This window comes from Neoarius graeffei, chromosome 8 (assembly GCF_027579695.1).
Source record: "Neoarius graeffei isolate fNeoGra1 chromosome 8, fNeoGra1.pri, whole genome shotgun sequence".
Taxonomy (NCBI): Eukaryota; Metazoa; Chordata; class Actinopteri; order Siluriformes; family Ariidae; genus Neoarius; species Neoarius graeffei.
In genome coordinates this window covers 14,582,984-14,599,148 of record NC_083576.1, presented here as the reverse complement: position 1 = coordinate 14,599,148, position 16,165 = coordinate 14,582,984, and the positions used below count along the sequence as shown (strand labels likewise).

General features: G+C 41.3%; 1 protein-coding gene across 2 annotated transcripts in view; it reads right to left on the bottom strand.

The window, feature by feature from the left end:
• Positions 1-6,230: 6,230 nt before the first annotated feature.
• kdm3b (lysine (K)-specific demethylase 3B) overlaps positions 6,231-16,165 on the bottom strand; it is a 44,300-nt gene continuing 34,365 nt past the window's right edge. For both annotated transcript variants that reach the window (XM_060927345.1, XM_060927346.1), the window contains 4 exons: positions 14,351-14,490; positions 11,477-11,653; positions 7,170-7,304; positions 6,231-7,021 (listed from right to left, as the gene is read on the bottom strand). In XM_060927345.1, coding sequence (XP_060783328.1) covers positions 6,941-7,021; positions 7,170-7,304; positions 11,477-11,653; positions 14,351-14,490 — 533 coding nt within the window. In that variant the 3' untranslated portion in view covers positions 6,231-6,940. The remainder of the gene's footprint in view (positions 7,022-7,169; positions 7,305-11,476; positions 11,654-14,350; positions 14,491-16,165) is intronic.

The following is a 16,165-nucleotide window of genomic DNA, read 5'->3' as shown; positions in this document are numbered from 1 at the left end:
GCCCATTTCTACCACCCACAGTTTACTATGACCTGGATAATTGAGAATCTTCACAGACATATCTGGTGTGACCCCCTTGTGCAGCAATAACTGCAACTAAATGTTTCTGGTAACTGTTGATCAGTCCTGCACACCAGCATGGAATAATTTTAGCCCATTCCTCCGTACAGAACTGTGGGTGGTAGAAAAGGGCAACTGAACTTGCTTGAAGATTCTTGAAAACGTTTCACCTCTCGTCCAAAAGGCTTCCTCAGTTCTGTCTGACTAATAGGGAGTATCAGATATTTATCCTCTTCTGGCTCAGAATCAGAATCAGAATTCTGATGACCAGCTCATCTAAGGTGTCACTGAGGCATCATGTTGGTGTGGGTCGCTGGAGGCTGGGTGTGAATGGCGAGTCATTAGGGTGATCAAAGGATTGCCCGTTAGGGTGATCAATGGCAATCTGACTCTCTCTGTCCTCCTGTGAGTCCCCGAAAACAGCTGGGTCCTGGCGTACACCCAGCCTATTGTGGCTAATTTATACATGGAGGAAGTGGAACATATAGCTTTGACCACTTTTGCAGGAGTTGCTCCCAGCCATTGGTTTAGATACGTGGATGATACTTGGGTTAAAATCAAAATCCAGGAGGTGGAAGCTTTCTCGAAACACATCAATGCAGTGGATAGCAACATCAACTTCACTCGGGAGGATGTCAGTGGGAATAATCTAGCCTTCTTGGATTGTGATGTACACATTAGACAAGACAGAAGCCTTAGTATCGAGGTCTACCGGAAACCCACACACACAGACCAGTACCTACTTTTCGACTCTCACCACCCACTGGAACATAAATTGGGGGTCATTAGGACCTTGCAACACAGGGCTCAGAACATTCCTACAACATTAGAGGGAAAAGAGAAGGAGCAGAACCATATCAAGAAAGCACTTCAGAATTGCGGTTATCCCAACTGGGCTTTCCTAAAGAGCATAAAAAGGAACATAACTGACAAGGATGATAACAGGAACAAACGCAAGAACATTGTCATTCCCTACATTTCTGGTCTATCTGAGAAACTCAGGAGGATCTTCTACAAACACAACATTCCAGTACATTTCAGACCCAATAACACCCTGAAGCAGAAACTGGTCCACCCTAAGGACAGAATACCCAGACACAAACAGGACAACGTAGTGTATGCAATTCAGTGCAGTGAGAATTGCACAAATTCGTATATTGGGGAGACGAAGCAACCGCTATACAGGCGCTTGGCCCAACACAGGAGAGCCAGCTCCTCAGGCCAGGACTCGGCTGTCTACATTCATCTTAACAATGAAGGACACTCATTTCGGGATTGTGACGTACGCATTTTAGCCAGAGAGGATCGTTGGTATGAGCAAGGAGTCAAAGAAGCCATTTTTGTAAACCTGGAACGGCCATCACTGAACAGAGGTGGGGGTCTAAGACATCATTTGTCAACCATCTACAAGGTGGTCTTGGACACTCTTCCCAGACAGCTGGGTGTACGCCAGGACCCAGCTGTTTTCGGGGACTCACAGGAGGACAGAGAGAGTCAGATTGCCATTGATCACCCTAATGACTCGCCATTCACACCCAGCCTCCAGCGACCCACACCAACATGATGCCTCAGTGACACCTTAGATGAGCTGGTCATCAGAATTCTGATTCTGATTCTGAGCCAGAAGAGGATAAATATCTGATACTCCCTATTAGTCAGACAGAACTGAGGAAGCCTTTTGGACGAGAGGTGAAACGTTTTCAAGAATCTTCAAGCAAGTCCAGTTGCCCTTTTCTACCACCCACAGTTTACTATGACCTGGATGATTGAGAATCTTCACAGACATGTTTCTCCGTACAGAACAGCTTCAACTCTGGGGTGTTGGTGGGTTTCCTCACATGAACTGCTCGCTTCAGGTCCTTCCACAACATTTTGATTGGATTAAGGTCAGGACGTTGACTTGGCCAATCCAAAACATTAACTTTATTCTTCTTTAACCATTCTTTGGTAGAACGGCTTGTGTACTTAGGGTCGTTGTCTTGCTGCATGACCCACCTTCTCTTGAGATTCAGTTCATGGACAGATGTCCTGACATTTTCCTTTAGAATTCACTGGTATAATTCAGAACTCATTGTTCCATCAATGATGGCAAGTCGTCCTGGCCCAGATGCAGCAAAACAGGCCCAAACCATGATACTACCACCACCATGTTTCACAGATGGGATAAGGTTCTTATGCTGGAATACAATGTTTTCCTTTCTCCAAACATAACACTTCTCATTTAAACCAAAAAGTTCTATTTTGGTCTCATCCGTCCACAAAACATTTTTCCAATAGCCTTCTGGCTTGTCCACATGATCTTTAGCAAACTGCAGACAAGCAGCAATGTTCTTTTTGGACAGCAGTGGCTTTCTCCTTGCAACCCTGCCATGCACACCATTGTTGTTCAGTGATCTCCTGATGGTGGACTCATGAACATTAGCCAATGTGAGAGAGACCTTCAGTTGCTTAGAAGTTACCCTGAGGTCCTTTGTGACCTCGCCAACTATTACACGCCTTGCTCTTGGAGTGATCTTTGTTGGTCGACCACTCCTGGGGAGGGTAACAATGGTCTTGAATTTCCTCCACTTGTACACAATCTGTCTGTCTGTGAATTGTTGGAGTCCAAACTCTTTAGAGATGGTTTTGTAACCTTTTCCAGCCTGATGAGCATCAGCAATGCTTTTTCTGAGGTCCTCAGAAATCTCTTTTGTTCGTGCCATGATACACTTCCTCAAACATGTGTTGTGAAGATCAGACTTTGATAGATCCCTGTTCTTTAAATAAAACAGGGTGCCCATTCACACCTGATTGTCATCCCATTGACTGAAAACACCTGACTCGAATTTCACCTTCAAATTAACTGCTAATCCTAGAGGTTCAGATACTTTTGCCAATCACGGATATGGAATATTGGATCATTTTCCTCAATAAATAAATGACCAAGCGTAATATTTTTGTCTCATTTGTTTAACTGGGTTCTCTTTATCTACTTTTAGGACTTGTGTGAAAATCTGATGTTGTTTTAGGTCATATTTATGCAGAAATATAGAAAATTATAAAGGGTTCACAAACTTTCAAGCACCACTGTAGTTGAGTCTGCTGTGGTAAAAGTGGAATATAAAAATCTTGATTATTTTCCTATAACAGCACACCCTGTGCATTTTATTCCTTACATGTTAAACATTTACATTCTTTAGCAGATGCCCTTATCCAAATCAACTTCAGATATCTTGAAGCTAGTTTAATAGGTTAAGACTTGGGAATACCATCCCAAGCCGAACATCTGAGAATATATACCAAGATAGAGTAAATTAATTAATCTCGATGGGAGCAAAAGTGGAACAGTTCCAGTCTCAGAAGAGGGCGTCAACTTACAGTGGTGCTTGAAAGTTTGTGAACCCTTTAGAATTTTCTATATTTCTGCATAAATATGACCTAAAACAACATCAGATTTTCCCACAATTCGTAAAAGTAGATAAAGAGAACTCAGTTAAACAAATGAGACAAAAATATTATAATCTGTCATTTATTTACTGAGGAAAATGATCCAATATTGCATATCTGTGAGTGGCAAAAGTATGTGAAGCTTTGCTTTCAGTATCTGGTGTGACCCCCTTGTGCAGCAATAACTGCAACTCAACGTTTGCGGTAACTATTGATCAGTCCTGCACACCGGCTTGGAGGAATTTTAGCCCATTCCACTGTACAGAACAGCTTCAACTCTGGGATGTTGGTGGGTTTCCTCACATGAACTGCTCGCTTCAGGTCCTTCCACAACGTTTTGACTGGATTAAGGTCAGGACTTTAACTTGGCCATTCCAAAACATTAACTTTATTCTTCTTTAACCATTCTTTGGTAGAATGACTTGTGTGCTTAGGGTTGTTGTCTTGCTGCATGACCCATCTTCTCTTGAGATTCAGTTCATGGACAGATGCCCTGACATTTTCCTTTAGAATTCGCTGCTATAATTCAGAATTCATTGTTCCATCAGTGATGGCAAGCCGTCCTGGCCCAGATGCAGCAAAACAGGCCCAAACCATGATACTACCACCACCACGTTTCACAGATGGGATAAGGTTCTTATGCTGAAATGTAGTGTTTTCCTTTCTCCAAACATAACGCTTCTCATTTAAACCAAAAAGTTCTATTTTGGTCTCATCCATCCACAAAACATTTTTCCAATAGCCTTCTGGCTTGTCCACATGATCTTTAGCAAACTGCAGATGAGCAGCAATGTTCTTTTTGGAGAGCAGTAGCTTTCTCCTTGCAACCCTGTCATGCACACTATTGTTGTTCAGTGTTCTCCTGATGGTGGACTCATGAACATGAACATTAGCCAATGTGAGAGAGGCCTTCAGTTGCTTAGAAGTTACCCTGGGGTCCTTTGTGACCTCGCCGACTACTACATGCCTTGCTCTTGGAGTGATCTTTGTTGGTCGACCACTCCTGGGGAGGGTAACAATGGTCTTGAATTTCCTCCATTTGTACACAATCTGTCTGACTGTGGATTGGTGGAGTCCAAACTCTTTAGAAATGGTTTTGTAACCTTTTCCAGCCTGATGAGCATCAACAACGCTTTTTCTGAGGCCCTCAGAAATCTCCTTTGTTCGTGCCATGATGCACTTCCACAAACGTGTTGTGAAGATCAGACTTTGATAGATCCCTGTTCTTTAAATAAAACAGGATGCCCACTCACACCTGATCATCATCCCATTGATTGAAAACACCTGAATCTAATTCCACCTTCAAATTAACTGCTAATCCTAGAGGTTCACATACTTTTGCCAGTCACAGATATGTAATATTGGATCATTTTCCTCAATAAATAAATGACCAAGTATAATATTTTTGTCTCATTTGTTTAACTGGGTTCTCTTTATCTACTTTTAGGACTTGTATGAAAATCTGATGATGGTTTAGGTCATATTTATGCAGAAATATAGAAAATTATAAAGGGTTCACAAACTTTCAAGCACCACTGTAGATGAAATTTGCTGAGGTTGAAATGCCATATAGCTGCAGGTCCTGAAACATTCAGTTTTTCCCTAAACAGTTCGCTGTAGAGATATCGTCATCTCACAGTGATCAGAGGTAACTGGGAATATGCTGTAAATTCTTCCAAATATCTATTAACCCTCCCAGAGGAAAAATAATAGCCAACGTTTGGTGAAATCCATAATCCATGGACATCCTCATTGACTTTAATGGAGCGCTAGGTCGTTCTGATCTGCATAAATAGGACATCAGTCCTCCCTTCCCCTTCCAAAAGTGGAACAAGGAAGTGGTCATACATTTGCAGCTTTGGCTCCACCTCAGTCCTCTCTGATCAAGCCCTGATCAAATCCAGTTAGTCAGAGTGATGTAAAGACAGGAAGAAATGAGAACACACAAGTTAACGAAGTGGTCATTTAAGTGTTTGGTCAGGAGATAGCAAGTCTTTGTTTAAAGACAGCCAGTGACTCAGCTGATCAGATAGCTAGATAGTTTGTTCCACTTCAGAAAGACAAATATGATCCAGCTTTGCTTCCCTTGCACTACTAAACCCTTTATTTTTACTGGCAGTCGCAAAAATTAAAGCCAATTTCACTGGACATGTACATCTAGGCACCATAACTACTTCTGTTACTTCCATTTTCTACCCAATTTCCCTTTAAATGCTTGTAAACTGTTCAACAAGGCATTGGAGTAGAAACAATGACATATCGACCTACACCAGCTTAACTATTCTGTTTATTACAGTGTCATCCAGAACCCATAAAAAAAAAGATTTAACAACAGAGTCCAAATTCCAATGAGATGTCTTTGTCTTTCAGCTGCTCCTGTTTGGGGTCGCCACAGCAGAGCTGTACTGCGTATTTGATTTAGCATAGGTTTTACACCAGATGCCCTTCCTGACGCAACCCTCCCCAATCTATCCGGGCTTGGGACCAGCGCTAAGGATGCACTGGCTTGTGCAACCCCAGTGGTTGGGTATTTTACCCAATCTGTACGTCTTTGGATTGGAGGAGGAAACCCACACAAAACACGAGGAGAACATGCAAGCTCCACACAGAAAGGAAAGGCCCCCAACGGTCGTGAGGTTCAAACCTGGAACCTCCTTGCTGTGAGACAACAGTGCTAACCACTACACCACCTTGCCACCCTTCCTATGAAAAAGTGCAACCTTTACTTAAAAAAAAAGCACAGCTACTTTTTTTTGTAAACTTTATTTTCAAAAATCATACACACAGCTAAGATCAATACATATTGATACATATTAAATGACCAGTAATTCATAACTGGAATTCTTAATATTTCAACAAACATTTCTCAATGCCAGCCTAGCGTTCATCAGTGAATCAAATTGCCTAAAGGACTATAAAAAAAGGAAATGAGACCAAGATGATTTCATTTTAGTTGAAATTACAAACTAAAAATACAAAACTTTGGTCTAGTTCCATTCAAAATTCATGTCCACCTCAACCAGAGTGTGGAAGGAATCTTTTTTTTTTTTTTAATTTTTTTAAAGAGCCTTTCAATTCTTTTACATACAGAGCTGAAGAAAAACCACTTAAGTTGGCTAAAAAGAAACCCAGTGCTCACATTTACTCAGAAGCTGATCTGTTTTTAGAAAGATCCTTCAGCTTCTTAATGAACAGTCCAACAGACGTTCCACATTTAGAAAAAGACGGACACATTTTAGATACAGAGAAAAATGAACAGTCGTTTACAAAAAAAAAAAAAAAAAAACCCTAAACGATGGTGTTTAACACTGATGAAGCACATCCTTCATCGCAGCCTGAAGCTGACAGATGTCTCAAACTCAGGAGCGTGTTTCTGTGAGCACACCGGCACTCGACAAACTCATTTTTAGTGCCCATCAGTACCCAGTCTCTCTGCATCCATAGTCAAGTGGAACTATGAACGGGCCAGCTTTGCCTCGTGAGCTTTTAGCGTTCCTACTGCGTCCTTAACAGCGTGGTAAATGATGTTCTTCACCTGTAAGAGTCAGACATTAAACAAAACACTGACTTGTTAAACAAAGTCTTTCAAAAGCCATCCATTTCTGAGGAGCTCAAACAACAGGCAAAAGAGCTTGCTTTGCATTTTGGCTTGAGAAATCATTAAAAATCTCAGGATCACAAACCTGTAGCTTGTCCTCGTGGTTCGTGTGTGTGGTGGAAAGATGCCGGAACTCCTGCGTCAGTCTGAAGCAGTGCTTCACGTGCTCAGGGGAGACGAAATCCTCCGCTACCTTAATGCAGCTGTACAGGTTGTGCACCTAGACACAAAACACACTATATTCAGGGATGAGAGTGGGTGGTCATCAAAAAAGCAGAAAACAAGATGCCCCACCGGAACATTTTGAAAAATAAGGCCTTACAAACCACCTGTCCTGCAATCTGAGCTGTAGTAGATAAAAAAAAAATACATCTGTTGTCTTTTTTATACATTTACATGAAAATATGTTTCAAATCAATAGGAGTATTGTTTGAATTCAAGATAAAATCACATTCTACATTCAAGGGATATGGTTATAATTCATGATCAACAAAAACGACAAACTAAATTCACATTAAACGCAAGTTTTATTAATTATCAAAATGTTCATATATTAAATAAAATTTTAGGGTGACTGACCTTTTCTCCCTATGTCCTCATTAGTTGCATATGATTTCTTCAAAAAGTCTTTTGAAATATTTAAGTTTTCAAAACTGTCAGCATTAATTCAGATTTACTGACCATCATATACATGTTCAATGTACTAAATCAAACGAATGCTAAGTTTATGGGATAATGTCTATGTACACTTTATACAATTATTTATAGTTCACAGTCACTTCTCATTTTCATTTGATCATTTCGACGACTTCTTCAGCTTTTTGGACAAAGACGAGAGCTTGTCAGTCCTCTCTGTTTTTTATACCAGCATTGATTTCACGTACCTTTGCTTCGTCTCGCTTGTCAATTGTATTCGGCATTTTGAGTAAAAAAGCCGATACGAAAGAGAAACGTATTTTTGAAGAGCAGCGACGATGAACATGTGCAAGTTTCGATAAAATAGAACAGATGCGGGTACTTTTGTAAGAACTGTTATGATTGGCTTTTGTTCTCTCCCACACTCTTGGAAGAACTGTTATGATTAGCTTTTGTTCTCTCCCACACTCTTGTAAGAACTGTTATGATTGGCTATCATGCTCTCGCCAGCGATGTTTTGGCCAATTACATTGTAGATAACATGTATTCTACCGCGAGACTAAAGATGGCAAAAATGTAAACATGTAACATCATTGTAGGAATGAATTATGCTCGAGTATCACGAAGGAACATACCCCAACCCCCCTCAATAAATTGAAAAAAAAAATAAAAAATCTCAACGGATTTGGCACAATATAAAAAGGTTGATTTTTACTCAGAAAAAGCGGAAATCTGCAGAAAAGCGGAAAACTCTCATCCCTGTATATTACTAGACAGCAAAGCTCTAGTTTCACCTCATGGGGGATGCAGAAGGCACTTGAAACCCTCTACTGATATTAACGTGCGACATCGCTACCTCGACTGCCACGCCTAACATGTCTGTAAGAACAGAATAACATGGCATTGTTGACCAGAACCTAAATGAAACAGCATCTGAGTTTGGTTAAACAGCCTTGCACACTGCCACACCAATTAGTTTTGGGTGGTTGTGTGTGTTTTGTTCCTCCCCCCCCCCTTCCCCCAGGGCACTGCCTTTCCTTGCACACACACACACCCTCAGCTTATAACAATAAGCCAGATCCGAATGGATTTATTAGTAAATTATTTGGCTAGCAAGCGGGTCCGTATCCTACGATACGGACCCCGGTTACGGACCTCTGGCGACTCGCTCGTTCACAACAAACATAGTAGCATTTTTCGTCAACATTTATCTTTTTTTTTTTTAATAAGATTTATTTATAAGATTATCAAAAATCTTATAAATTTTTGCCAGCATTTCTCAGCATTAAAGCATTAATGTTACAGCATGGATAGCGATAACAACAGTCTTCACAGCGAAAGCGAGTTTTACTACCCTGAGGAAGAAGAAATAAAATAAAACATTTCAGGAAAAAGCTAAAAACCTTTAACTGTTGCTAACGCCGAGCAAAAACATGGCTGAATCCTGAATGACTCAATTTTGTATAAATAGGGGACTACATAGGCAGCAAAATGTAGTTTTTTTTCCTGCCATGGAAGTGCACTTGTATACCGAGGAGGAAGCAATTTGCATTACAGCCGTGAATGAGGATTCAAAATGGCGGCTCGGCTCGGTTTTCCCTTTCAGGCGCTCTCGTTTTCTGTTAGAATTTGGTAAAGAAAAAAATAAACATATCATTTACCAGCTTAAGGTCAATCCGTATCGTCAAATACCGTGACCCCGGCCTTGAATACTGACCTCGGCCCAGAGGGCCTCGCTCAGTACTTTCAAGACCTCGGTCACGGTATTTCACGATACGCACCTCCCAGCTGGAGCTGATTCTAGGTTTTGTGCTTTTCACGATACGCTTTTCACGATACGCACCTCCCAGCTGGTAAATAAAATTCTAGGTTTTGTGCTTTTCAAAGGCTTTTTATGCTGTTAATATTTTTACAGGCATAAACATAAAACAAAATAACTCACTTCTATTTCCAAGAGCCTTTCTTCACCATTTATTTGTCATTTCCCCTCCGTGAGCTTTGCCTTTTATGGAGTTTTTATAGGTGTCTGTAAATCAGCCGTGCCGTGTACGCACTAATTTACAACGACCGTCATTCATCAACCTACACACACACACACACACACAGAAAAGCCAGCCTGTCCAAAACTTTTGGAAATCTAGCAGAATTTTTTTTTTGTTTGATTTGACTTACGCACACTGAACTTTACGAAAAGATTGACAAATGAGGTTTATTGTTGGCAAATTTTAGGGAAAAGAAAATTAAAAAGTTGTACTCGACACCAACAGCATTAACTGATATCGCCACTAACAAGTCTAGTCCTTATTTCTGGTTTGTAGATCAGGAATGACCTTAAAATGTACTTTAACCTGAAAGAAGATATTTAACCCCCCCACCATTTCAGACACTTGACCTTGCTGTGACCTTGACCTTGTTTGGATCAAGTCCAAAATCCAATTACTCCATCAGGTGGTCACAATGATAAATCAATATAAATCCTATAAGCATTCAAACACTTATTCGAGATATCACGCTAACAAAATCTAAGTGGGACGGAAGGACGGACGGACACACAACCCGAGAACACGCCACCTCCTGTCGGTGGCAAAGACGACAGTTTGGGAATCTGATATTTTGTTTCCTTTCAGCTTATATACAGCAGTGCATCTTTTATATTTAACAATTATTCACTGAAGGCAAAGTGAACATAGGTGAATAATATCCGAGATGAAGTCAAGGTAATTATTCACCGACATTCATCGAACCTAAGCTGGATAATTCTTTTAGTATAAATACACGGGTGATAATTTTAAAATAAAGAAATTCAAACTTCAAAAGCGGCATGCAAATGTAATAACTCTGCGCAGACTTATCTACGCTGACTCACATAAAATACTTTATAGATTTGTGATTTATAATCACTATTCCACCTCATCTTTAAATAGTTTGAGACCAAACTTGATAACATCTTTAGCGTTATCAAGTTTCAGCATTTTCTTTCATAAATCTGTAATTCTCTCACTTACGACGACAAAGTGATTGGCCGCCATTTTGCAGAGTCGCTTGAAGTGATTATCGAGAAACAGTCTGAATGTCTCGCCCAAAATCAGTGCGCGTGATTTTCTATAAATCACCTGCATATTTATACTAATTATATTTAACCCTATAGGAAGCAGGTGCACGGTAATGAAAATGACGAGTGTTAAAAGGCCAACAATCTCAGGTGGCTGGAAAAAGCAAGCTGCAGATCAGAGTTCTGGTAGGAAAACCAGTCTAATTGGATAGATTTAAAAAGCCAGTTATTACACTGAAATGGTGAAATACTGGATTTGATAAGTCACAAAGCTTCTGTATTCATAGAAAAGATTTTTTTTCAATATTTCAAAGCATTATGCTCAGGCAGGAAGCAGCTCCTTCCTGCCACATTCTGATCTTTTTGCAGCCAAGTAGACACGAAATGCTGAGGAAACATCTGACTCGAAATGTCAAAAAAGACAACGTAGGCAGTTTTGAGGCAAATGAAATCATTACTGAGCGCATTCATCTTGTTGTCTTGAATCACAACACAGTTTCTGCTGTAGACATAGCTAGGCTCCAGTATCTCACAATCCACTTGCTTCCATATCTCCTTACTTCACATCACCGAAGCACAATTCATCAGTATCAGCCACTTAGAGTAAATAAAGCTCGCCTTTTATACGCGAAAAGAATGTGAATGTAATGGTTCACGTGTGATTTTCCTTTCACTCTGTCTTTAAACCGATGTCAGATGCTCACCTGATGAGGTGCTCCAGCTGGAATAAACACGGCGTCTCCCAGGAATTGGATGATGGACCAGCCCTGAACTCCATACTCTTCATACAAGCGGCGGCGCAACACCTGATCCAGATACCAGCTCTGGTCGTGGATGGGGTCGTGATCTGGAGGGTTTTCCTGACCCTGCTCTTCTCCTACCTTAACAAAACACAACAGAGGAATGGTTCTTCAGTAAAAGCTGGAGCTAGGATTCCGTATTAGTGACCAGAGCGCCTTTAATCCTCAACCGCTGAGCAGCTTGCTGCCCTTCCATTAATAGCTACACTAACGTTCAAAAGTTTGGGGTCACCCAGACAATTTTGTGTTTTCCATGAAAAGTCACACTTTTATTTACCACCATAAGTTGTAAAATGAATAGAAAATATAGTCAAGACGTTTTTCTGGCCATTTTGAGCATTTAATCGACCCCACAAATGTGATGCTCCAGAAACTCAATCTGCTCAAAGGAAGGTCAGTTTTATAGCTTCTCTAAAGAGCTCAACTGTTTTCAGCTGTGCTAACATGATTGTACAAGGGTTTTCTAATCATCCATTAGCCTTCTGAGGCAATGAGCAAACACATTGTACCATTAGAACACTGGAGTGAGAGTTGCTGGAAATGGGCCTCTATACACCTATGGAGATATTGCACCAAAAACCAGACATTTGCAGAGATGCCGACCCCAAATTTTGAATTTCAGTATTCTTGAAAACATTTTTCAGTATTTTGGAATGACTTTCAGTAACATTAATTTATGCACATTTCCATTATAAAGAGGTATATATACACCAATATGTTTAACATTTAAATTATTAAAAAGAACTGTTTTGTGTGAATTGAACAAACAAAACGTGAGCAGCCATCTCAACTGAATTTCCACTCAACAAATTTCTAGAGCATGCAATATATCACATTTTTATAAATACAATAGTGTTCCCTGTTTGCAGACATTACGGTTGACTACCAATCAGTGGTATTGAATGTAACTCCTCAAAAGTATTATATAATATTGCCTGGCAAAATGTTCTACCTGTTAACGGATTCTAATAAAATGAAAAAAAAAAAAAATTCTTATTTCATGCCAAAGAGAGTCCGACATTAAGATAATGTCCCAATATATAAATACTTCAGCATAATGCTTCAGAAGAGACATTGAATAAAATGACATTTATAATTGTATTTAAAACAGTGGAATGATCAATTTTTTGCCGCAATCCCGACAGCACTAATCATAAAATTCTGTTTTTGATCATACTACATGTACATTTGCACTTGCAACACTGAAAAGACTTTGAATTAAAGAAGTACAGCCAGTGTTTGATATTTCAGTGAATAAAAATCAGACATGTAAAAAGAAACTGAATAAGTTTAACTCACATTTCATGGCACTAATTGGCAAGTTCAACTCCAAGCACAGGTCAACCATCACCGCTTCAGCACGCGTCACGTTCCGTGTCTTTTCATCCACAGATTTCGTAAAAAACTGCTGGATACCCCCAGATTTACTTTCCGCCTGACTCGCCATTTCAGCATACTCCATATGGTTTTTTTTGGAGTTGACATGCCGCGTGCAGTCATCGCGACCACCATGAGTGATGTTAATGTCAGTTCTACACAGTTTGCAGTGCGCGTATCCATTGCCCTTTTGACTGGGTGTAACGCACGGCCATTCTACCGCATCGAAAATAGCGCGAACAAATGTGCGGAATCTGCGCATGTCACACACAGCATGTGCGGTTGTCGTAAAAATAAATAGCCTAGCCATGAATCGCGCATGGATTGAAAAAGTCGCTTGGACATTTAAAAACAACTCACTGGAATTTAAGACTTTATAATAATTCCGTACAGAATAACACTGTTTGCCGTAACATCGTATTTACGTAACTTTTCCGTACAAAATACGGCCAATCCGTACTAGTAGGCATCTCTGCATTTGCAGCTAGAATAGTCATTTACCACATTAGCAATGTATAGAGTGGATTTCTGATTAGTTTAAAGTGATCGTCATTGAAAAGAACAGTGCTTTTCTTTCAAAAATAAGGACATTTCAAAGTGACCCCAAACTTTTGAACGGTAGTGTATTTTGGATAAATATGAACAAACAGAAATGAATAACTGATGCAGAAGCACAGGGATAAGGAGAAGGTCGCCATTGGAGCGGTCCATGGATTTTACTACAGCCTGTTATTTGTGGTATGTATAAATAAATAAATAAATAAATGAGAAATTGATTTTACACAAGAAATGAACGCTTGCTTTTACAGTAGCCACTCATGCAAATAATCAGCAGCGATTATTTGCTTCACATCACTCAGAATCACTATGCGTTTCGAGTCGGCTTTGAGCGTCAGTTTACTGCCAGTTGCCATGGTTACACCATATCATTTGTAGCCTCGTGCTAGCCATACAACTCAGCAATAGAATCTAGACAAAAGTAGCTTTCTAGGCACAGATACAAACCAGGGAAAAGTTAAAAAAATGGATAAGATGCAGTGCATCATTTACAAGCATTGAATGAGACCTTGTTATAGACGGGAAGAGAACAGTATTGTTATAAAGAAGCACAGCGAGTCTCACCAACTGGAACATGGATGTAGAAACCAAGACGTATGAAAAATTCATATTTGAGAGAGAGAAAAAAAGAAAGAAAAAAAACCCCCACCACCATCTACATGCTCCTCACTCCCATTGGACGGCACCAAATCATTTCAGTTCTCGTTTCCATGAAATGATTCCAGCGCTCTCCCTATCCACTTTGCAGTTTCGATTACTCTGATCCGTCTTTATCCACCTTTTCTTGCCACTCATGTCACAGGCGAATACGAGATCGGTTTTTACCCCCAGGTCATGCCTTACCTTGCGTAGGAGCTCACGGATTTTCTCAGCGTCTTTAGCGGCATAGATGTGCCAGAGTGCTCCCGGCCTCTCCTTCCCCTCGGTCACCCTCCTCTTCGTCATCTCGTCCACGTCCCCCTCCTCGATGGTGATCGACACCTCTGCAGTCAGAACAGAGCGGTCAGTGCACCAACACAAACCTACGTACAAAACTGTACAGAAGTCTGCTTTTTGCCTTGACTAAAACTGAGCTGAGGGTGCTGGAGGAACGTTCATTTACTTCACCACCACAGAGGAGCCGTTTCCCCTACACACACACACACAGACTAAGTGCTTGACTAAATTACACTAATGGTGATTCACTTATGGGAACTTTATTGAGTCCTGGGCAGTTTAATCAAAGGCATGAGATCAACATTAAATACGATAATTAACAAAAATTATTTCAGACAGAGAAGCTATATAATGATAATTACTTGTAGGAACATGTTCTGCTCGAATGTGTCTTTAAGGAAAGCTGCTGAATTGTTTTACAAACTTTCAGTTAAAATATTTTTATCCCCCCCCCCCCTTTTTTTTTTTAATTAAGAAGCCAAAAGATCTATGGACCCTTTTCACGTGACGTCACGACAAACGCGGCCGCCATTTTGGACGTGTACTACCAGTAGTTTACCACAGCCAACATTGAGGAACGGCAGCAAAGAAAGTTTTTACTTTCAGCAAGACTTCCATCATGCCACTATATTGTTGTGCACCTGGATGTAGTAACCATCAACAAACAAGGCAAGGTTTATCATTTTATCGGATCCCGACGGAGAAGATGGATAGCGGCCATTAAAAGGAAAGATTGGCAGCCCTCGGCATACCAGCGCTTGTGTAGTGACCACTTTGTTGGAGGCAAGACGAATAAAATTAGCCAGAAAAGGCATTACATTGCTGTTAACATTCTGTGGCGGCGAGTGTGTAACCAAATAGGTTAAAATAACCCATTGTAACCTCTTTGTTCTTCTGTAGTAGCTACTGTTGACTAGCTAATGTCAACAACAGTAGATAGTATGTTACTGTAGCAATGTTTACGTTCAGTCATTTGGATGACTGTTAAAACCTTTCAGTCTCAAGTTTTTCCTTTACTGTATTTACTAGTTTACTGTAATTATGATCCGGCAGCTATTTACACCGGATCCAGTGTAAATAGCTGCCGGAGCCAACGTCCGAGGTTCTGGAGCGCGCTCCGGCTTGCTCCCCCTCAAATTAAGCAGCGCGCTCCGGCTTGCTCCCCCTCAAATTAAGCAGCGCGCTCCGGCTTGCTCCCGGAGTGCTCTGGCCGAGGTTCCGGAGCACGCACCGGCTTGCTCCCCCTCAAATTAAGCAGCGCGCTCCGGCCTGCTCCCGGAGTGCTCCGGCCGAGGTTCCGGAGCGCGCTCCGGCTTGCTCCCCCTCAAATTAAGCAGCGCGCTCTGGCTTGCTCCCGGAGTGCTCCGGCCGAGGTTCCGGAGCGCGCTCTGGCTTGCTCCCCCTCAAATTAAGCAGCGCGCTCTGGCTTGCTCCCGGAGTGCTCCGGCCGAGGTTCCGGAGCGCGCTCCGGCTTGCTCCCCCTCAAATTAAGCAGCACGCTCCGGCTTGCTCCCGGAGTGCTCCGGCTGAGGTTCCAGTGCGCGCTCCAGCTTGCTCCCCCTCAAATTAAGCAGCGCGCTCCGGAAGCCGGAGCGCGCTGCTTAATTTGAGGGGGAGCAAGCCAGAGCGCGCTGCTTAATTTGAGGGGGAGCAAGCCAGAGCATACATCAGTGAACAATCCTGGTGGAAGCAGGTAAACGTCGTTCTCTAAGCCTGCTAACC